We start from the raw sequence: 23,464 nt of genomic DNA on the forward strand, positions 1-23,464 counted from the left end.
GTTCCCCATACATTCATAAGGTTGACTGCACCTCAGAACAGTTGGTCCCATCCAGATTTACAACCACATACTGTGAATAAATATTAATAGGTAGTTGAAAAAATCTCCATTCTCCACTTTCTCCCCCCTCAACAAATAATTCATTTTATTCTCAGGCTTTGATACAAACATGGCTTCAAAACTGGGACTTGTTGACCGTCTAGATGACTTGATGAGCAGAATCAATTTTATGATTCAAAATTCCTCATGCACTCAAGGTAAGTATAGGTAGCTTTAGTACTCATTTTCTTTCAGACTATGGAGAACTGATGTAAGGTACTCCTACATAAATGAGTGTCCAAAAGGGAACCATTGACCATTGTACCAAGTCTAGAGCTAGACCCTGGACCATTGACCCTTGCACCAGCATATCCACAATGGAGCCTGGAACCTTGTATTCGTATTTTAGGTACACTTGAAAATTTTAGGCTCACTTACATTCATTAGCATGGTTTGCTCATTATCCCTTGGGTTGGGACTCTGTTGTAGACACCTACTAAGAATCATAGAACATATTGATTAAAAAAAAAAAATATTTTTCAAAATGGCTGAAAAGTATGTAGTACCTACCACTCGTGAAGCAGAACATTGGGGCAAAATTTACACAGCCTTTTCTTACTGGAGTTTGTTGGTAAGTACCTACCTTTGTAACAGGGTGAAAATTTTACCAAGATTGAAAATGAAAACTGTCTACAAGTACCTGTCTGGAAATATTCAAAATCATTGTCCTTCTTAATTTTTTTTAATAATAATAATAAAAAGAACACTCTAATAAATATAAATAAAATAAAAAATAATAAAAAGATTATCTTTATCTTTGGCCGTTTGAGATAATTGCATGATTAATTTCACTTTCACTGATGAAGGGTTCTTTCATTCTGTTCAGACCAATTGTTTTTGGTTTTCAGCTTGGAAAAGTCCCGTCTCCATACTGAAATCCAAAAGCACCGCCGTGGCTGAACTGACGTCCGATTCAAGCGAAGAAGAATTCCATTCCCTAGGCGACACGACACGTAGCAAAGTAGCACGGGTCTATTTTGCCACCGACTCCATCAACAAGCGAGCTCACAACTTTGTCAAACACAAGTGTGTCATTCCGCACAAGTGTCCAGTGTGCACGAAGTTGATGTCGTTCCAGAGCGAGAGTAGCAGATGTGATACGTGTAAGGTGATAGCGCATGCTTCGTGTCAGTCTTTGGTGCCTGTGCCTTGTGTTCCGGCCCCTCATACACCAACACATCTCCGGAAAACCATATCTGGTGAGTCAAACGTTTAGGGAAAGCCTTAGGCCCAGTCCGCAAAGGACTTCTTTATGTTTCAATAATATGTAGACTGACAAGAAATGCCGACCGTATTTAAATAGGAAAAGGGCTTGGAAGAAGAAGAATATCATACACCAACACATCTCCGGAAAACCATATCTGGTGAGTCAAACGTTTAGGGAAAGCCTTAGGCCCAGTCCGCAAAGGACCTCTTTATGTTTCAATAATATGTAGACTGACAAGAAATGCCGACCGTATTTAAATAGGAAAAGGGCTAGGAAGAAGAAGAATATGTAGAATCAGCGGCGATAGCATCAGTTCCAAATAATTATATCTCTAAAGTTAAACAACTTTGAGCGTGGTTAGTATCCAGATGGATTAAAGACCTTGGCAGTTATACAGTAACTTTAGTTGCAAGCCAGTTAAGGCACTCATCTGGTCTAATAAACAGGGACAAATTTTATTGATGATGGTGTGCTTTACTTTACTGTGATGTTTTGAGAACTGGTTCATTCAAAGTCGTTGGGGGTCCTTCGTATATTTTAAGCTCAATAGTTTCTTGTGTTTTCCTCATTTTCAGGCAACATTTCAGCGTACACTCCATTCCTGCCTCCCATGATACCAGGCCTGGTTATTCATTGTATCAATGCTGTGGAAAACTCAGGGCTGGATCAGGAAAATATCTACAAGTATGAGGGCCATCCTGAGCAGATTAAAGAGTTATTGGTAAGTAGTTTACAGTCCCTCCACTGTAGGCCTAGATGACTTGGAAGGTAGCACGCCTGCCTTGTGAGCGCTAGGTCGCTGGTTCGATTTCCGCCTGGGGCCAAGTTTTTTAAACAGAGGGCTGGCTGGGTTTCTCCTATCCTATCCTATCTGCCTTCTCTCTTCCCTGTACTTTTTCCCGTGTATGACGGGTCGGCGTTTTTAGTCAGCCTCTCAATCAGCCCTAACTAGGGTGATTGCTTTGGTGGCCTGACATTTGGTTTTGGAAACAAATTTTACGAGTGGATGCCCTTTGCTATTTCTTTAGCAAGGGAAGTCCCCCAGCCAGACTAATCTGGTCTACAAAGATTTAAAAATGCTTTTGATTGCAAAATAAAATTAATCTCCTTACTTAACCCTATAACCCCTAAAAAATTGGATAACATAAATTTAATATATGATATTGTGAAAAAAATACAACTGGCCCATATGATTGTATTATCGTACGACAACAGTGTAAATCTGGCAACGCTGTTCCTGCAGCAGGTGCTGCTGATTTGCTGAATTTGTCCGGACTGTCCCGACTGTCCGGCATCCGGCAGTGCCACAGTTCGATTTGAAATTTGAATTTTTAAAATTTAAATTTGATCGTTAACCTGAACACTTTCTTTCTATTTCTAATCTAGGGATTATTGTATTAATCCCAGAACTTATGAGCTTTGATACCTCTGAACCAGCTGAACTGAAGAACTCTTGTGCTTGTGTGTCCATTAACATTCACCCTCTGACTGCCGTCCATACTCCATACCACTCATCTCGTCACTTTACACCACTGTAACTTGTATGTAAGTACCATGTCATGTTATGTAGTAAAATGAATAGAGACTTCTGGCTAAAATGTAAATAAATAGCATGGAGGACAATTCCTTCAAGTCTTAAAAGCCGGCACGCAGATGTAAACAAATGTTTGTTTACTCTACGCACTTGACGCCATCTTGTTTTCTGACATCATCACTGAAGGGGTCTATTAATCCCAGAACTTATGCGCTTTGATACCTCTGAACCAGCTGAACTGAAGAACTCTTGTGCTTGTGTTTCCATTAACATTCACCCTCTGACTGCCGTCCATACCACTCATCTCGTCACTTTACACCACTGTAACTTGTATGTAAGTACCATGTCATGTTATGTAGTAAAGACTTCTGGCTAAAATGAATAGAGACTTCTGGCTAAATGAATAGAGACTTCTGGCTAAAATGTAAAAAAATAGCATGGAGGACAATTCCTTCAAGTCTTAAAAAGCAAGACCTTTTTAGTGGGACTTCATTTGGTTCCCCATACATTCATAAGGTTGACTGCACCTCAGAACAGTTGGTCCCACCCAGATTTACAACCACATACTGTGAATAAATATTAATAGGTAGTTGAAAAAATCTCCATTCTCCACTTTCTCCCCCCTCAACAAATAATTCATTTTATTCTCAGGCTTTGATACAAACATGGCTTCAAAACTGGGACTTGTTGACCATCTAGATGACTTGATGAGCAGAATCAATTTTATGATTCAAAATTCCTCATGCACTCAAGGTAAGTATAGGTAGCTGTAGGACTCATTTTCTTTCAGACTATGGAGAACTGATGTAAGGTACTCCTACATAAATGAGTGTCCAAAAGGGAACCATTGTACCAAGTCTAGAGTTAGACCCTGGACCATTGACCCTTGCACAATGGAGCCTGGAACCTCCTATTTTAGGTACACTTGAAATTTTAGGGTCACTTACATTCATTAGCATGGTTTGCTCATTTTCCCTTGGGTTGGGACTCTGTTGTAGACACCTACTAATTGGCGGGTTGGATTCCCATTCAGGCCTCAGGGTGAATTTTATCATTATCAGATAAAGTTTGTGGTCGGCTGACTTTCATTCGACTTTTCAAGCTTTTTCAAGCTCAATTTATTGCCTCGCTAGTAAGTCCTCAGAACGCTTACCGTGTATTTAAAGACAATTCGAAATTCGACTTTTCAAGCTTTTTCAAGCTCAATTTATTGCCTCGCTAGTAAGTCCTCAGAACGCTTACCGTGTATCTAAAGACAATTCGAAGCTTTTTACCCCACAGATATTGAACATTTCTTTATCCTTTTCGTATTTAAAGAAAGGAAAGCCCACTTGTTTGAAAATCAGATCAAAAATAAAGCTTGTAATGTGCCTTGAAGGCGGGAAAAAAAGTTGTAGCAAATGTCCTGTTGCTTCACAAGGCACATTTTTTTTTTCTCTTTTGCAGGAGTGAACAGAAGAAGAGGTTCTTCAAAACGCCTGTATTTGGAAAATAAATACGGACCTCATTGGTGCAGTCTGGTACCTACGCAGACCGAAATTCCCACCCTTGACTTTCAGGTCCATGATGAATCGACATATCACTGGTGTAGAGCTGTCTGTAAAGCTCCGACAAAGTAAAGTAGCTAATTTTAAGTACACGCCGGTCATGGAAAGTGTATTTCTTCTGAACACAGCTATGTGGTCTAGGTAAGTCACCAGTGCTGCCAGCCAAAGTGAGAGGCACTCCCTTGAAGGTAGTTAACCCTGTTTACCTTTAGCATCATTAGTTTTCCCAATATTATAAAATATGTTTGTTATTTTAAAATGCTTGGAGTTGACTATTAGGTCATTTTCCCTATTATAAAATATAAACATTACAAAGGGATATACATAAGAAGTAACCACCTGATATACAGAGTTGCAAAAGTCTTGTCACAAAGGGGTGTGTTCCTAGGAGGGACCGATTTAAGAATATTCACTATTTGAGCCCATATGCGGAAATTTCTCCTGTTGGAAACTGTTTAGTTAGACCCAAAAAATTGATTTTCGTTAATGAAACCGAAGCCGCAAGTGACGAGTCTTTTGCAACATAAGTCTTCTATCGAAATCAGTTGAAAAAGCACGAGACTTATTCATGCATTTCACAATATTCACACGTTTTAATTTGTATTTTCACAATAATTAAAAGTAAATTTACATGTACATAGATACGTATTTACAAATGAATAGGTTCGATACCTATAGTACTTACATAAATGTTACGTTTAAGATTACATAGGCTGTACTTAGTTTTATTTTGTTTTTAAAATATATCACATTTTGCACAAAACTGCATAAGTACCTTCCGCTTTTTTTTCTCTTTTCTGGACGGGTAGCTTGGCAATCAGAGGCAAACTTGTCCCCTGCAAATGATTTTTTGTGAACATTTAGATCCTAATATATGCTTGTCTTATGTCTTACACTAACTCCTCATATTTTACGTACACCTACCTACCCACAAAGGACATTATTCAATATTGACCCATTTTTATAAAATGAAATATAATCAAATAATTATACAACCAATACTACTTCCCAATGATATACATATACGTAATTTACAACCATACAACTAATACCTCGGCTGGGATCGAACCCACGCCCTCCTATTTATCAGGCGAACGACTTGACCACTACGCCACCGAGGCAGGTTTCTAGTCCTAGACCAATCTCATTTCACTTAGTAAGATAGGGTATTAAAACAAAAGTGGAGTTTTTCTGTACATACAATGGTCATACCTATAATTCTGAGGGTGCGAAATAATTATTGTCTTCTTGTCATATTAAGACTCTGTCACAACTTCTTCAGTCCATTCCATATTTTCATCTTCAATGCCTACATTAGCATCTCCAATCATTTTACCTAAACAAGGTTTCTTTCTAGTTTTCAGATGCTTATTCATATCTGATTCTGTGTAGAAGCTGAGTCCACAAGCACATTTAAATTGACGTCCTTGCGTATGTTTTAACATGTGATATTTCAAGGAATCAGCATTACAAAAGCTTTTGTTGCAGTAGGAACATAATACGCTTGTTCTGTGGTGAGTAGCATTATGTGACAAGAGAGCCAACTTACTTTTCAATACATCACCACATGTTTTACAAACTGTGTCCTGATGTTTGGACCTGTGAGTGTTCAAGTTTACTTTCCTTGTGAATTTCTTCCCACAACATAGAACTGGTTCTGGCAAATCTCCTTTGGCTGGTTGAGCAATAAGATCCTCCCAGTGATATTGTTTACGATGCATGACCAACTCTTTCTTTGTACTGAACATAATATTACAAACCATACAAGTACTTTGGTCACCATGACATGACTGCCTGTGTTTTAAATATTCTGTATAGTTTTTGGATAAATAACCGCATTCTTCACACTTCGCATGTTTCTCACCAAGGTGATCACTTAACAGAACTTGACTCTCGAATGGCACTTGACATATCTTACATGTCCAAATTCTCGAGTGACTCTGAATATGTTTGTTGTATTTGATATAAGTAACGTATTCTCTGTTACAACACATTATTTTACCATTTGGTGAATTGTGTCTCATGATGTGGAAGTCCAATGCAGGTTGACCATCCTTGAAAGCAAGTTTCTTATCACAAATTTTACAGTTAAGTATTGTTCTTTTAACATCACTTTGTTTTTTACTCGATTTAAAACCTCCAGTTTCACTCGAGGGTTTTGAGAGATGTACTTTCATCACATGCGTTCGATAACCATTTCTAGTCTTACATTCTCGTGAACAGAATTCACATAACATGGGTGTTTGTTCCCTCTTTACTTTTGGTTTGCTTTTTGTCTCTTTTATGTTTCCACTGTTTTCTTCAAGTGTCGTTTCCTCTTCTATATTTCCACTGTTTTCTTCATGTGTCGTTTTCTCTCCTACATTTCCACCCACATGTTTCTTATGAATGTGGTGTTGCATATCATGTCTTGTTAAGAAGAACATTGGGCAATGACGACAGTTGAATATCAGCTTGGGGTGATTTTCTTTCATGTGTTTTTTGAATTCTTTCCCCTTATATGGTTTGTTATCTCCACAGATTTTACATGTAAATGGCTTACCACGTGTTTTTCCATGTCGTCTACGATCTCGAATTTTGATGTGAAACTTATTGGCAAATGTACAGCAGTAATAATTCAAGTGGCGTTTCAACTCTGCAGTTGTCGACTTGGGCATGTTACAGAAGGAACATACATAGCAAGGTGTTGAGCTTAGATGCTTACTGAGATCCAAAGAGTCTGGAATTACATCTTTTGCATCTTCGGCGGTCGCGAACAAATGTACCAAAATGTGTGCTTTAACAAGCTCTTCAGAGCTATTGGGTCGGAATACTTTTACGCAATACTTACAGGAGCGCAGATCTTGAGTACCTTTCTCTACCATCTCAGTGTGATAATGATCTAGAAGTTGCTTCTTCCGAGTTTTGTCTACTACCTTGCGTCTAGCTAAATCTTCAAGTTCGTCTTTGGCAGATTCATGCTCAATAGTGTTAGGATCAGATTGACTATTGTGTTCACTGTCATAATCACTATCATGAACCTCTTGCTTGATGCTTGAGCCTGCTATACTGGAGTCCTCATCACAATTATCATGTATGGACTTGTGTGTTAAGAGTTCAGCCTGCGTAGGGAATGTACTGTTACATTGGATACAGCTGTAAGAGTTTGCCTCGTTTCCCCTAAAACAAGATACACACGTATTTCATTGAGAGTTATTGTTTGTTTTGATTATCAACATAAAAGACTTTTCAGGTACACATTACCTACCCACACACTTTTTTCCTAGCCTCTATTCCTTACTTTTTGGAGTGTTTTTGAACTTTTGTTCAAGCCAGAAGTATAATACATATTAAGAATATTGCACCTCTTCATTGGTTTTCTGGCACAAGTAGGCTTTATTGGACATTAAGGAGCGCGGTAGCGCTCCGCCCCGCCAAGTCAAGAAAGTTTGATTCTGTATACTAGAGTTATTAGTTTATTATTAATTACCTTTCATCCCTTGATGTAGAAGAAGACTTAGGATAAAACTCATAGCTCTTGTCATGCATCTTCAAAAACAAACGATGCTTCTGATGTGGCTCTTTTTTCTTGTAAAACATGTGATTTTTGTTTTTGAACTCCTCCTGTAAGAAAATTAATAACATTAAATAAAATAACCATTTCAATAAAACTTCTTGGTTCACTAAAGCTTCTAGATATCTATTAAGGAGCGCGGTAGCGCTCCGCCCCGCCAAGTCAAGAAAGTTTGATTCTGTATACTAGAGTTATTAGTTTATTATTAATTACCTTTCATCCCTTGATGTAGAAGAAGACTTAGGATAAAACTCATAGCTCTTGTCATGCATCTTCAAAAACAAACGATGCTTCTGATGTGGCTCTTTTTTCTTGTAAAACATGTGATTTTTGTTTTTGAACTCCTCCTGTAAGAAAATTAATAACATTAAATAAAATAACCATTTCAATAAAACTTCTTGGTTCACTAAAGCTTCTAGATATCTATTAAGGAGCGCGGTAGCGCTCCGCCCCGCCAAGTCAAGAAAGTTTGATTCTGTATACTAGAGTTATTAGTTTATTATTAATTACCTTTCATCCCTTGATGTAGAAGAAGACTTAGGATAAAACTCATAGCTCTTGTCATGCATCTTCAAAAACAAACGATGCTTCTGATGTGGCTCTTTTTTCTTGTAAAACATGTGATTTTTGTTTTTGAACTCCTCCTGTAAGAAAATTAATAACATTAAATAAAATATTAGTTCAGCCAAGGTGACTATAAAAAAAAGTCACATAATCAAATATGCTGCATCTGACAGACCCAGATCTGAGTGTGTGGCTAGCATGTATTGTCTGTTTTGTATTGCTGTATTGTTGACCATTGCATTGAACTCTCAAGACAGGGTTTCTACCAAAATGGAAAAATAAAATTCCCTGACTTTCCCCGGTTTTCCAGTCCATTTTTTCAAAATTTCCAGTCTACTTCTCGAAGATTTTCCACCCTATTCCCACTGCGCCACAGTTGATTTTTTTTTTTTTTTTTTTTTTTTTTTTTAAAAAATTTGCGGCCTTGTAAATTTCTATTAGGTCATTTTCCCTATTATAAAATATAAACATTACAAAGGGATATACATAAGAAGTAACCACCTGATATACAGAGTTGCAAAAGTCTTGTCACAAAGGGGTGTGTTCCTAGGAGGGACCGATTTAAGAATATTCACTATTCAATTCAATTCAATATTTTTATTGTGATATTTGACAACTTTGGTCACCTGACACTATGCGGACCTATTTGAGCCCATATGCGGAAATGCTTTCTCCTGCTGGAAACTGTTTAGTTAGACCCAAAAAATTGATTTTCGTTAATGAAACCGAAGCCGCAAGTGACGAGTCTTTTGCAACACCCTATAAGTCTTCTATCGAAATCAGTTGAGGAAAAAACACGAGACTTATTCATGCATTTCACAATATTCACACGTTTTATTTTGTATTTTCACAATAATTAAAAGTAAATTTACATGTACATAGATACGTATTTACAAATGAATAGGTTCGATACCTATAGTACTTACATAAATGTTACGTTTAAGATTACATAGGCTGTACTTAGTTTTATTTTGTTTTTAAAATATATCACATTTTGCACAAAACTGCATAAGTACCTTCCGCTTTTTTTCTCTTTTCTGCAGGGGTAGCTTGGCAATCAGAGGCAAACTTGTCCCCTGCAAATGATTTTTTGTGAACATTTAGATCCTAATATATGCTTGTCTTATGTCTTACACTAACTCCTCATATTTTACGTACACCTACCTACCCACAAAGGACATTATTCAATATTGACCCATTTTTATAAAATGAAATATAATCAAATAATTATACAACCAATACTACTTCCCAATGATATACATATACGTAATTTACAACCATACAACTAATACCTCGGCTGGGATCGAACCCACGCCCTCCTATTTATCAGGCGAACGACTTGACCACTACGCCACCGAGGCAGGTTTCTAGTCCTAGACCAATCTCATTTCACTTAGTAAGATAGGGTATTAAAACAAAAGTGGAGTTTTTCTGTACATACAATGGTCATACCTATAATTCTGAGGGTGCGAAATAATTATTGTCTTCTTGTCATATTAAGACTCTGTCACAACTTCTTCAGTCCATTCCATATTTTCATCTTCAATGCCTACATTAGCATCTCCAATCATTTTACCTAAACAAGGTTTCTTTCTAGTTTTCAGATGCTTATTCATATCTGATTCTGTGTAGAAGCTGAGTCCACAAGCACATTTAAATTGACGTCCTTGCGTATGTTTTAACATGTGATATTTCAAGGAATCAGCATTACAAAAGCTTTTGTTGCAGTAGGAACATAATACGCTTGTTCTGTGGTGAGTAGCATTATGTGACAAGAGAGCCAACTTACTTTTCAATACATCACCACATGTTTTACAAACTGTGTCCTGATGTTTGGACCTGTGAGTGTTCAAGTTTACTTTCCTTGTGAATTTCTTCCCACAACATAGAACTGGTTCTGGCAAATCTCCTTTGGCTGGTTGAGCAATAAGATCCTCCCAGTGATATTGTTTACGATGCATGACCAACTCTTTCTTTGTACTGAACATAATATTACAAACCATACAAGTACTTTGGTCACCATGACATGACTGCCTGTGTTTTAAATATTCTGTATAGTTTTTGGATAAATAACCGCATTCTTCACACTTCGCATGTTTCTCACCAAGGTGATCACTTAACAGAACTTGACTCTCGAATGGCACTTGACATATCTTACATGTCCAAATTCTCGAGTGACTCTGAATATGTTTGTTGTATTTGATATAAGTAACGTATTCTCTGTTACAACACATTATTTTACCATTTGGTGAATTGTGTCTCATGATGTGGAAGTCCAATGCAGGTTGACCATCCTTGAAAGCAAGTTTCTTATCACAAATTTTACAGTGAAGGATTGTTCTTTTTACATCACTTTGTTTTTTACTCGATTTAAAACCTCCAGTTTCACTCGAGGGTTTTGAGAGATGTACTTTCATCACATGCGTTCGATAACCATTTCTAGTCTTACATTCTCGTGAACAGAATTCACATAACATGGGTGTTTGTTCCCTCTTTACTTTTGGTTTGCTTTTTGTCTCTTTTATGTTTCCACTGTTTTCTTCAAGTGTCGTTTCCTCTTCTATATAAGCACTATCCACGGCGATGACGCCTCTATTGTTTTAGGTTTGGCAACAGCGCAACGAACATTAGGAGGCCTGTTGCACAAAGGTAAGGTGCGTGACACCAACCCTACCACCTGCTCGTCACGCACCTAGTTTCAATGTTTCAAAGTTCATTTTGTCAAGAAGCTGAAGGATTTGATAACCATTTGGGAATAGACCAACCAGTACCAGAGATCTAAGGTGTTCAATTTTTCATACATACCTAGTGGGTAGAGTCAAAATATGAATATCTCTGGGATGGCTGAAGTTCTTGCTTATAAAGCCCTCTCTCAGTTATCATTTATCACTCTATTTCCTGGGTAGTATTGCTATATTTACGGCTTCAAACCTCATTCCACCCCAAAGTCATTATTTGTTAACTGCTCTATACTAGTTACTCGCTTGTTCACAAGAGGCTGTATTACAATATTCAAGCATAATGTGAAAAAAAAAAAAAAAACCCTGACCCATCTGGAAGTTAAATGGACTAGAGTCAATTATTTCATGACTAAATTGATGCATCAGAGATAATATTGTGTTCACAATGGTTTAGGAAACAAGTATGCTTGGGGAAGTTTACAAACAAGTTGGGATGAAAAAACTAATCCCATTTTCAACTAGCTTAAAAGATTACCCAATGTCAAATGAAAAAAAAAAGGAAAAGAAAAAAACAATTTTGGAATCCAAACTGTTGCATTAGGTACTTTATTGACTTTTTTCTTACTATTTTAGCTAACAGTATAATAACAAGTACCTCAGAATAATGCAGAAGTAATAAGTACCTGTAAAGTATGTACATAATAGTTGTATCATGAGGCAATTTCATAATTATGCACTCTAGTAGAAATACTATTATACTGGATTATTTTATGTACACTGGATTATTTTCTATTTTTTAAAATCATGCTCAAACTTACATGAAATAGCATGAAATGTCTTATTTAAAATCTGTTCTATTATGTAAGACCAAAAAGAATTCCCTATAGTGTGGTAGATGGTATATTGTAAGATAAGGTATCAAAATAATATTACTTCATTACCACATATGTATATTTCTGTCTTTTGGATCTGTGTTGGTTTTCCACCAAACATTATCTTTTACAGGGTTGAAGCCTTTTGTGTAGTAGAACTCTGGTGTCTTAGATAGTTTCTCTTCTATCTCCATCATGTCATCTCCAGTATAAGCTAATTCTGGGCAATCATATCTTTCAACAGTATTGAATGCTGTCATCAAATCTGATTTTTCATCAGCATATAACATTCGCAGGTTGTTCCATTCCTTAGTGGTCAATTGTCTCCACTCTCTCATCTTATTACTGAAGTGGTCATAATGATCAAAATCAATTCTCTCAATGTCTTCAACAACAACTTCTGGGTCACCCCCATCAGACCAGTCATAAACCAGCAGCTCAGAACTATCACTGATCTGAGGGAGATAGTTGTTTTTGTAGAGATCTTCTATCTCATGCAAGTATTTGTCATTGAAAATGGGTGAGTTTACTTCCCAGGGGTTGTTACGCTTTTTCACATTTTCTTTGACTTTGGACACAGGGATGTCTAAATAAATAACCAGATGGGGCTTAAAGAGTGGAGGTAGAGTAAACCGAGTAATTTCATAGTAAATATCCTTATGTCTTTTGGTTATATAACCACATTTGTCCATTGCCTCAATAAATATGAAATCACTGAATGGACATCTTTGAACAATGGCACCTTGGCCTGTGCTGAGCATGTGTGCCAATGCATCAACATATACAGAGAAACGCAGCTGCAGCATTCTAATCTGGAAAGCAATAGTATGAAAATGCTTGGGATCCTTACAAAACGTTTTCTCGTCATAGCTCTTCAAATTTTCATTGCTCCATTCAGCATCAAGTGATCTCCAATCAAAATCACCTCTCTTGTAGAACATATCCATATTGGCAGGGGGCAATGCAATCATATCCAATTCATCAGCCAATTTTTTACAGAACTCTGTCTTGCCACTTGCAATGGGTCCTTCCACAACAATAATCTTGGAATTTTGGTTAAATCTATCTTCAGTGTCTTCCATCAAAGTCCATGGGAATTTGAAGTCCCTAGTTTCATAAGGATATGGAGGAGGTCTTCTTAGATCTGCATTGTGTTTGCTGCTAATGAATCTGGCAACAGATAGGACAGGAAAATGATGTCCAGGTCCTCTTGCCAACAACTTGGGCAAACCAACAGCTAGTATGGAACTCATGACTATACTCTATCTAGATCTAGAACATCACCTGTTAGGTCAGTAACTAGCAGTGATTGGAAGTCACGTTAATTCAGTGAATACCTACTTTCTTGTTTTTACTTTTTTCCTTTCTATTATTAGGAGAATGATTCAATGATAAGATTTCAACTTTGCACTATACCACTATACTACACGCACGGATTATTTCGACTTGGAATTGGAAATCTTGGAATCGACTATTCGACTAATCGAGGTCGAAAACTCGAAAATCTGGCTTTTGAAAATTTATCAACACAGCTGAGCAGTGTTGCCAAATTATGTCAATCCCATTCAGTACATGTATTATGTATTTCCGTACACCCGTAATCTAGGTAGGGGTACCTAGATTTATTATTTTTTATTTTTGTATAGCCCAATACCTCCACACCTATAGGTATAGGCAAGGAGTTGGGATTTTTAAATAGCAACACTTTTTCCTCAATATCTGGGTCAGGAAACATTTGGGGGTTTATGCTCTGGGAACATTATAGTCTTATTTTGACCTTAGAATCCTTAGATTGATGGTAAAAAATATTCATAGATAAATTCTGGACACCATGTAGGTATACTTTAGAAAACAAGCCTGATAGAACAAAATGTAAAAGGAATATTTTGACTCCAGAGCTATTAAATGCAAATAAATATGATGCATACCTTGTCAAATCCTTTGGATTCTAGTCTTTTGCCCAAAACATCACCAACTCCTGCCAATTCAGTGACTGGCTTTTCTCCCATGGGCTCGGAGACAAAGTTCTGATGTTTTTGTGAGGTACTCATTTTAGCTAGCTAATAAAGAGTACAGTATAATGGAAACTGAAACAATTTAAGAAATTGAATAAGTAAAAATATGTGATCATTCTAACATACTTTCTCAGAACATACGATCAATATCATAATGTACATGTAACTGTGCACTCACTGTCTACCTGTGTATTAAAAGAAAAGTAAGTAGTAATAATAATAATAATACATGTTGGTATACGAGCAGACATTTAATAGACATAATTTGAATGTTATATTGGAATTAATTTTAATTTTATCACTCTCAACTGCAAGACCAGATTTTTCTTTTTGTATAATTTTATTTCCATTGAGAGCCTATTATTATTTCATAATGCAAATAATTTGAATTTTAGAATATTTTGCCCTTGATGTCACCTCTTGAGTTGGGCTAGTAAATGGCCAAAAATGTACTGTACTGTTACACCAATGAGTTGGACTAGTCAACATCTACTCATGTAAAGTTACCTCAAATTTCATTGTAGTATAGCCCCTTGAACACTGTTAGTAAATCAGAATCAATGGAGGCATGTAATTATTAGGATCTGTGTTAGAATAAATAAAATTGTTAGATACTGTAAAACTTTAATGACTACCTAATCAAGGATTTACCTATCAGGGTCAATCAACTTCATCAACAGTCATCTGAGAGACATTTTTTCTAGAGAATAAAGTTTGCTAATTAATGAGTCATGTGATGTCCACACCAAATGAAATGATTCAAAGTAAGTATGAAGCATCTGACAACACTTTAAACAGTCTACAACCATTTACAGGAACTACTGCCTGTTTTTTTTCCATTCATTGTGAAAAATGGACCACTTGTGTTACATAAATCAAGCACAATAATATTTACAATTCAGATTAACCTGATTAAGATTGGTAAAAAAATAAAAATACAATAGATAAATATTTACTGTAACAAAAGTTGATATGATTACAAAAATTCTCCACACCAATCTTTCAAACAATTGTAACAGTCTCCAGATTGTTTGGCATTTGCTTGGCATGTTTCTTTCATCCAATCAACAAACAATTCTTCATTCTGTTTCAACAGTAAGAATTGGCCCAACACCACATATGCCTGCAATGAAGAGAGAAATAAATATAAGTCATAATCTTTGATCTTGGAGTCAAAGTCTGTGTAGCAGCTCTGCGCTCTGCACATCTCCAGAGTTATGAGCTTTAAGAATTCTGGCTTAAATAAAATTAACTCTGTGTACCCAAAGCTCCACAGGCAAGGAGTTGGGATTTTTAAATAGCAACACTTTTTCCTCAATATCTGGGTCAGGAAACATTTGGGGGTTTATGCTCTGGGAACATTATAGTCTTATTTTGACCTTAGAATCCTTAGATTGATGGTAAAAAATATTCATAGATAAATTCTGGACACCATGTAGGTATACTTTAGAAAACAAGCCTGATAGAACAAAATGTAAAAGGAATATTTTGACTCCAGAGCTATTAAATGCAAATAAATATGATGCATACCTTGTCAAATCCTTTGGATTCTAGTCTTTTGCCCAAAACATCACCAACTCCTGCCAATTCAGTGACTGGCTTTTCTCCCATGGGCTCGGAGACAAAGTTCTGATGTTTTTGTGAGGTACTCATTTTAGCTAGCTAATAAAGAGTACAGTATAATGGAAACTGAAACAATTTAAGAAATTGAATAAGTAAAAATATGTGATCATTCTAACATACTTTCTCAGAACATACGATCAATATTGCACTGTGCTATTACTGTCGAGAACAGGCCAAATCTTTAGCCTTTTTTTTCTGTAGAAGTTTCCTAATTTGTTATGTGGAAAATTTCAGCATATTGATCTGTCTAGATAGAACCTACTAATGGATGTAGGAGTAAGTACATACTTACATTATCTTTTCTTATTTTGTTTCCTCCACAAGGTTCTTTTTTCTTTGATTTATCAGACTGTTTGCCTTGAGTTTATTCTTGACACTAGATAACCAGGAGAGTCCGAGAGTCCTTGGTCACCTTTCTGAACTTCTGGGGTTGCAGGTTGCAGGGGTTGTTGCCCGTCCCGTATGTTGTTTCTTAGAGGTACGTTAGTATTAATAGTAAATTTCAGTGATTATCTTTAATCTTATGAAGGTTTGAAGGTACACTACTTTAGTACCTACTTTTCGCTTTTCGGCATATTCCGAAATTTCCGCCGCCTTTTTTTTTTCTTTTTGAAAACACTGTCCGGAATCCGGATTCCGGATGAAGGAATCGCAATGGCAACGTCGCGACACTCGCGACTCGCGTCGGTGTAACAGGGCTCTGTTGCCAGATGCTACACTTGAGAGACATGAGGCATGTTCCATAAAACTATTCCCCACTACAACCTTCGCCAAAAAGAGAGTGAGAAAATTTTTCGTTTAAAAAAAAAAAAATCAATATGGTTTCTAAGCACGGTCAAAATGGAAATTTATGTTCAGAATTTCCCTAATAACTGCTTTGTTAAAATTTTAAATGAATGTTTAACTTTCCTCAAAATGAACTTTGAAACATTGAAACTAGGTGCGTGACGAGCAGGTGGTAGGGTTGGTGTCACGCACCTTACCTTTGTGCAACAGGCCACTGCAACAGGCCTCCTAATGTTCGTTGCGCTGTTGCCAAACCTAAAACAATAGAGGCGTCATCGCCGTGGATAGTGCTTTTTTTCCCATACCTCCATGTTTTTTCCAAAATCCTCAATTTTCCAAAATCAGTTAAATCAGAAATCTACATCAAACTTACATCCATGGTGAACCGTCTGGCGGTTTTTGGTAAATTGAAAACTATAAACTATCCATTTTTTTGAATTTGATCAAATTGATTGCTTTGATAGGTTTCAAAGACTTTGGATTTCGGGGTGTTTTGTCAGTTGTCACCTTTGAGCTTCAACTAGAGCCCTCAGCTTTTGAACTTTGTCTGGATAGAAGATGGAATATTCAGATAATGGAAGAACAGTTATGCTGAAATAGGGAGGCATCCAGTTTTCCCGATTTGAAGTTTGGAGTTCATCATTTATTGGGGTAAGTTGTTTTGCTATGCCTAGTTCCCCTGTTTAGAAAACTGTAAATTCTCTATTGCCCAATGGATGTTCCACACAAACTGCCTTGCAAATGTAAGTCCAGAGTGTGCAAAAGTTAACACACTAGGGTGCTGCAAATTCTGATGAACTGAGCTGTATGTGATTTTGGGACTTTTTTTATTGTCAAACATGACTGAGCCTATGAGATTGTGAGATTCTGCTTTGTGGAGCAAGTGTGGATGTTCAAAGCGGAATCTCATTGGTTCAGCCATGTTGACTCTAAAAAAGGTAATTATACAGAAGTCACATCAATGGAAAAGAAAAGCTCCTTTTTGTATCTAACCTAACCCTACAATAACACTAATCACTGCTCTAATTGTGAAAACTCCTTCTTGCGTTTAACCTAACCCTATAATAACACTGATCACTGCTTGTTTGTGCCAGTTCCTTTGGTAGCAATATTCCACGGACGTGACTTCTGCACAAGTACCCAAAAAAAAAACCACATAATCAAATAAGCTTCTGTTTGACAGTAATGCTAGCTTGTTACATATTCTTGCAGGGTGTCTACCTGACTGGAAAACCAGGAATTGTCAGGGAATTTCATGGAGACAAAGAAAATTTTCAATTGTAAAAGTATGCAACCGTAAAGGGGCAACATACGTCTCAAAAAAATTTTGCCTGTGGCACTGAAATTAGCCACACACTCAGATCTGGGTCTGTCAGATGCAGCATATTTGATTATGTGACTTTTTTATAGTCACCTTGGCTGAACTAATGAGATTCCACTTTGGACATCCACACCTTGATCTCCTTTGGGTCTAGCATCAACTGTCAAAAGTTGTAAATACAGTTTTTTTTTTTTTTTTTTTTTTTTTTTTTTAATTTTTTTTAAAAAAAAACCCTTTGGCCAATTGGGGGAATATGGGGATGGGGCCTTTTAAATTTATCTGTAAATAAATACCCTTGCGCAAATTGGGTGAATATGGGTATGGGGCCTATTATACTCCCTTCTATCACTTTCAGAAAGGAGAAATCTTGTCAGTAATACTAAACCTACCTTTTCTTCTTCTTCTTCTTTTTCTAATTAACACATTGCATACCATGTCTAGCAAATTAGCTAAACAGTCACACTTCGGTTTAGAGACTGTCTAACATTTTTGTTAGACAGGAGGTGCTTGTTTTTTTGCCATCTAGCAAAATGTCAAATGAGCTTGGTACACAATGTGTTAAAATTTTGATGTTTTGGTGATATTTTTTATCCCTCAGAGTTATTCATCATTGTACAAATGTGGATCTCAAAATGAATTATTCAGATGATAATGATGATTCAACTGTTATCATAACAGTAAAAGAAGAATGGGACTCTGAAAAAGAAGATGAATATATTGAAAGTCAACATATGATTGAGGAATATGAAGAAGAAGAAATAGATCAAAATGTTGAGGAGGAGGGAGAGGAAGAAGGAGAACAAGAAACAGAAGATCAGCAGCAAATACAAAATCAGGAGCAACAACAATCACTATTGGATCATGAAGAAAAATCAGACAAAAAAGTAACAAAACCTGACCAATCAAAAAATAGAACAGATAATGTTTTCATAGACTTATTTCAGCATCCATTTGTTGTGGAATATTTAGAGTATGTTCAATCAAAAGATTCAATGCAAGATGAGGAATCCAATATGGACACTGACTGTGAAACCTTTGTCAATCCCAAGGGTGTATGCAGACTTTGTACTAAAACTGATCAAACTATTTTCATGAGGCTATTTTATAATAATGAAACCTTAACCCCTATTGCAAGTAAAATTGCATATTTAATGGGCCAAGAGAAGGTTGAGCAAGATCTGTTACCACAACAAATTTGTCTGGGATGTTCTGAATTGGTCAACTCAAGTTATAATGCTATTAAACGTTTCTCTGAATCTCATCGCATTCTCTCTGAAGTAATTGTAAGTACCTAATACCCATGGTCAATATTGAGTTCATTGTACCATTTATTGTAGGTTTTTAATGGTCAGCTGACCCAGAATTGTAATCCAGGGGGCTGTGGTTTGACTCCCATGGAAAGCAAGTATGTTATTATTATTTTTTTTTTTTAGTTACCAACATAGGTATATATTTTTTTTTACATTTAACATTTTAAGAACATAACACAGTAGTACATCACTGTCCTATAAGCTCATGATTTTACTTTTAATAACTTCATTAAAATGTAAGTACTGTCTTTAAATTGGTATTGTATTCCTATTCATACTTAAATCCCCCCAAAAAATACCACTTCGTGGCATAAAAAAGACCCCGCCAAGTCGTTCCTCCCAAAATAAATCAAGTGCCACAAAAAACTAGAAGCTTTAGTGAACCAAGAAGTTTTATTGAAATGGTTATTTTATTTAATGTTATTAATTTTCTTACAGGAGGAGTTCAAAAACAAAAATCACATGTTTTACAAGAAAAAAGAGCCACATCAGAAGCATCGTTTGTTTTTGAAGATGCATGACAAGAGCTATGAGTTTTATCCTAAGTCTTCTTCTACATCAAGGGATGAAAGGTAATTAATAATAAACTAATAACTCTAGTATACAGAATCAAACTTTCTTGACTTGGCGGGGCGGAGCGCTACCGCGCTCCTTAATGTCCAATAAAGCCTACTTGTGCCAGAAAACCAATGAAGAGGTGCAATATTCTTAATATGTATTATACTTCTGGCTTGAACAAAAGTTCAAAAACACTCCAAAAAGTAAGGAATAGAGGCTAGGAAAAAAGTGTGTGGGTAGGTAATGTGTACCTGAAAAGTCTTTTATGTTGATAATCAAAACAAACAATAACTCTCAATGAAATACGTGTGTATCTTGTTTTAGGGGAAACGAGGCAAACTCTTACAGCTGTATCCAATGTAACAGTACATTCCCTACGCAGGCTGAACTCTTAACACACAAGTCCATACATGATAATTGTGATGAGGACTCCAGTATAGCAGGCTCAAGCATCAAGCAAGAGGTTCATGATAGTGATTATGACAGTGAACACAATAGTCAATCTGATCCTAACACTATTGAGCATGAATCTGCCAAAGACGAACTTGAAGATTTAGCTAGACGCAAGGTAGTAGACAAAACTCGGAAGAAGCAACTTCTAGATCATTATCACACTGAGATGGTAGAGAAAGGTACTCAAGATCTGCGCTCCTGTAAGTATTGCGTAAAAGTATTCCGACCCAATAGCTCTGAAGAGCTTGTTAAAGCACACATTTTGGTACATTTGTTCGCGACCGCCGAAGATGCAAAAGATGTAATTCCAGACTCTTTGGATCTCAGTAAGCATCTAAGCTCAACACCTTGCTATGTATGTTCCTTCTGTAACATGCCCAAGTCGACAACTGCAGAGTTGAAACGCCACTTGAATTATTACTGCTGTACATTTGCCAATAAGTTTCACATCAAAATTCGAGATCGTAGACGACATGGAAAAACACGTGGTAAGCCATTTACATGTAAAATCTGTGGAGATAACAAACCATATAAGGGGAAAGAATTCAAAAAACACATGAAAGAAAATCACCCCAAGCTGATATTCAACTGTCGTCATTGCCCAATGTTCTTCTTAACAAGACATGATATGCAACACCACATTCATAAGAAACATGTGGGTGGAAATGTAGGAGAGAAAACGACACATGAAGAAAACAGTGGAAATATAGAAGAGGAAACGACACTTGAAGAAAACAGTGGAAACATAAAAGAGACAAAAAGCAAACCAAAAGTAAAGAGGGAACAAACACCCATGTTATGTGAATTCTGTTCACGAGAATGTAAGACTAAAAATGGTTATCGAACGCATGTGATGAAAGTACATCTCTCAAAACCCTCGAGTGAAACTGGAGGTTTTAAATCGAGTAAAAAACAAAGTGATGTAAAAAGAACAATCCTTCACTGTAAAATTTGTGATAAGAAACTTGCTTTCAAGGATGGTCAACCTGCATTGGACTTCCACATCATGAGACACAATTCACCAAATGGTAAAATAATGTGTTGTAACAGAGAATACGTTACTTATATCAAATACAACAAACATATTCAGAGTCACTCGAGAATTTGGACATGTAAGATATGTCAAGTGCCATTCGAGAGTCAAGTTCTGTTAAGTGATCACCTTGGTGAGAAACATGCGAAGTGTGAAGAATGCGGTTATTTATCCAAAAACTATACAGAATATTTAAAACACAGGCAGTCATGTCATGGTGACCAAAGTACTTGTATGGTTTGTAATATTATGTTCAGTACAAAGAAAGAGTTGGTCATGCATCGTAAACAATATCACTGGGAGGATCTTATTGCTCAACCAGCCAAAGGAGATTTGCCAGAACCAGTTCTATGTTGTGGGAAGAAATTCACAAGGAAAGTAAACTTGAACACTCACAGGTCCAAACATCAGGACACAGTTTGTAAAACATGTGGTGATGTATTGAAAAGTAAGTTGGCTCTCTTGTCACATAATGCTACTCACCACAGAACAAGCGTATTATGTTCCTACTGCAACAAAAGCTTTTGTAATGCTGATTCCTTGAAATATCACATGTTAAAACATACGCAAGGACGTCAATTTAAATGTGCTTGTGGACTCAGCTTCTACACAGAATCAGATATGAATAAGCATCTGAAAACTAGAAAGAAACCTTGTTTAGGTAAAATGATTGGAGATGCTAATGTAGGCATTGAAGATGAAAATATGGAATGGACTGAAGAAGTTGTGACAGAGTCTTAATATGACAAGAAGACAATAATTATTTCGCACCCTCAGAATTATAGGTATGACCATTGTATGTACAGAAAAACTCCACTTTTGTTTTAATACCCTATCTTACTAAGTGAAATGAGATTGGTCTAGGACTAGAAACCTGCCTCGGTGGCGTAGTGGTCAAGTCGTTCGCCTGATAAATAGGAGGGCGTGGGTTCGATCCCAGCCGAGGTATTAGTTGTATGGTTGTAAATTACGTATATGTATATCATTGGGAAGTAGTATTGGTTGTATAATTATTTGATTATATTTCATTTTATAAAAATGGGTCAATATTGAATAATGTCCTTTGTGGGTAGGTAGGTGTACGTAAAATATGAGGAGTTAGTGTAAGACATAAGACAAGCATATATTAGGATCTAAATGTTCACAAAAAATCATTTGCAGGGGACAAGTTTGCCTCTGATTGCCAAGCTACCCGTCCAGAAAAGAGAAAAAAAAGCGGAAGGTACTTATGCAGTTTTGTGCAAAATGTGATATATTTTAAAAACAAAATAAAACTAAGTACAGCCTATGTAATCTTAAACGTAACATTTATGTAAGTACTATAGGTATCGAACCTATTCATTTGTAAATACGTATCTATGTACATGTAAATTTACTTTTAATTATTGTGAAAATACAAAATAAAACGTGTGAATATTGTGAAATGCATGAATAAGTCTCGTGTTTTTTCCTCAACTGATTTCGATAGAAGACTTATAGGGTGTTGCAAAAGACTCGTCACTTGCGGCTTCGGTTTCATTAACGAAAATCAATTTTTTGGGTCTAACTAAACAGTTTCCAGCAGGAGAATTAAAACGTGTGAATATTGTGAAATGCATGAATAAGTCTCGTGCTTTTTCAACTGATTTCGATAGAAGACTTATGTTGCAAAAGACTCGTCACTTGCGGCTTCGGTTTCATTAACGAAAATCAATTTTTTGGGTCTAACTAAACAGTTTCCAGCAGGAGAAAGCATTTCCGCATATGGGCTCAAATAGGTCCGCATAGTGTCAGGTGACCAAAGTTGTCAAATATCACAATAAAAATATTGAATTGAATTGAATAGTGAATATTCTTAAATCGGTCCCTCCTAGGAACACACCCCTTTGTGACAAGACTTTTGCAACTCTGTATATCAGGTGGTTACTTCTTATGTATATCCCTTTGTAATGTTTATATTTTATAATAGGGAAAATGACCTAATAGTCAACTCCAAGCATTTGAAAATAACAAACATATTTTATAATATTGGGAAAACTAATGATGCTAAAGGTAATCAGGGTTAAAACTACCTTCAAGGGAGTGCCTCTCACTTTGGCTGGCAGCACTGGTGACTTACCTAGACCACATAGCTGTGTTCAGAAGAAATACACTTTCCATGACCGGCGTGTACTTAAAATTAGCTACTTTACTTTGTCGGAGCTTTACAGACAGCTCTACACCAGTGATATGTCGATTCATCATGGACCTGAAAGTCAAGGGTGGGAATTTCGGTCTGCGTAGGTACCAGACTGCACCAATGAGGCAAGTCCGGCGTGTATCTATTTAA

The 23,464-nt window shown here is 36.5% G+C and overlaps 6 protein-coding genes across 7 annotated transcripts; 2 read left to right on the forward strand and 4 right to left on the reverse strand.

The window, feature by feature from the left end:
• Positions 1 to 925: 925 nt before the first annotated feature.
• On the forward strand, positions 926 to 2,626 carry LOC103517015 (rac GTPase-activating protein 1-like; the record flags this gene model as incomplete). The annotated part of the gene is made up of 3 exons (XM_026829260.1): positions 926 to 1,298; positions 1,882 to 2,027; positions 2,522 to 2,626. Coding segments are annotated over 3 exons (624 nt in total), but the record flags the coding sequence as incomplete, so codon positions are not given.
• Positions 2,627 to 5,643: 3,017 nt separating this feature from the next.
• On the reverse strand, positions 5,644 to 9,604 carry LOC103517016 (oocyte zinc finger protein XlCOF6-like). Its single transcript, XM_008482018.2, has 3 exons — positions 9,521 to 9,604; positions 7,857 to 7,990; positions 5,644 to 7,546 (listed from the first exon to the last, which is right to left on the reverse strand). Exons 1-3 carry the CDS (start codon positions 9,602 to 9,604, stop codon positions 5,644 to 5,646), a joined length of 2,121 nt encoding a protein of 706 aa, XP_008480240.1.
• Positions 9,605 to 10,000: 396 nt separating this feature from the next.
• LOC103517006 (zinc finger protein 765-like) lies at positions 10,001 to 10,981 on the reverse strand. Its single transcript, XM_026829253.1, has one exon. It carries the CDS (start codon positions 10,979 to 10,981, stop codon positions 10,001 to 10,003), a length of 981 nt encoding a protein of 326 aa, XP_026685054.1.
• Positions 10,982 to 11,760: 779 nt separating this feature from the next.
• On the reverse strand, positions 11,761 to 13,558 carry LOC103517007 (NADH dehydrogenase [ubiquinone] 1 alpha subcomplex subunit 10, mitochondrial). Its single transcript, XM_008482006.3, has one exon. The coding sequence runs from the start codon at positions 13,308 to 13,310 to the stop codon at positions 12,123 to 12,125; it is 1,188 nt and encodes a 395-aa protein (XP_008480228.1). The 5' UTR covers positions 13,311 to 13,558; the 3' UTR covers positions 11,761 to 12,122.
• Positions 13,559 to 14,304: 746 nt separating this feature from the next.
• On the reverse strand, positions 14,305 to 16,307 carry LOC103517008 (barrier-to-autointegration factor). Of its 2 annotated transcripts, none has more exons than XM_008482007.3 (3): positions 15,988 to 16,307; positions 15,603 to 15,761; positions 14,305 to 15,195 (listed from the first exon to the last, which is right to left on the reverse strand). In XM_008482007.3, exons 2-3 carry the CDS (start codon positions 15,723 to 15,725, stop codon positions 15,049 to 15,051), a joined length of 270 nt encoding a protein of 89 aa, XP_008480229.1. In that variant the 5' UTR covers positions 15,726 to 15,761; positions 15,988 to 16,307; the 3' UTR covers positions 14,305 to 15,048. The 2 variants fall into 2 exon arrangements, with proteins under 2 accessions (XP_008480229.1, XP_008480230.1); XM_008482008.3 differs by having other exon boundaries at positions 16,250 to 16,271.
• A 492-nt stretch (positions 16,308 to 16,799) lies between these two features.
• LOC103517010 (zinc finger protein Xfin) lies at positions 16,800 to 22,591 on the forward strand. The gene is made up of 4 exons (XM_008482009.3): positions 16,800 to 17,132; positions 18,401 to 19,085; positions 19,551 to 19,684; positions 19,995 to 22,591. Exons 2-4 carry the CDS (start codon positions 18,435 to 18,437, stop codon positions 21,895 to 21,897), a joined length of 2,688 nt encoding a protein of 895 aa, XP_008480231.1. The 5' UTR covers positions 16,800 to 17,132; positions 18,401 to 18,434; the 3' UTR covers positions 21,898 to 22,591.
• The last annotated feature ends 873 nt before the right edge of the window (positions 22,592 to 23,464 follow it).

This window comes from Diaphorina citri, unplaced genomic scaffold (assembly GCF_000475195.1).
Source record: "Diaphorina citri unplaced genomic scaffold, Diaci psyllid genome assembly version 1.1 scaffold1721, whole genome shotgun sequence".
NCBI classification, from domain to species: Eukaryota; Metazoa; Arthropoda; class Insecta; order Hemiptera; family Psyllidae; genus Diaphorina; species Diaphorina citri.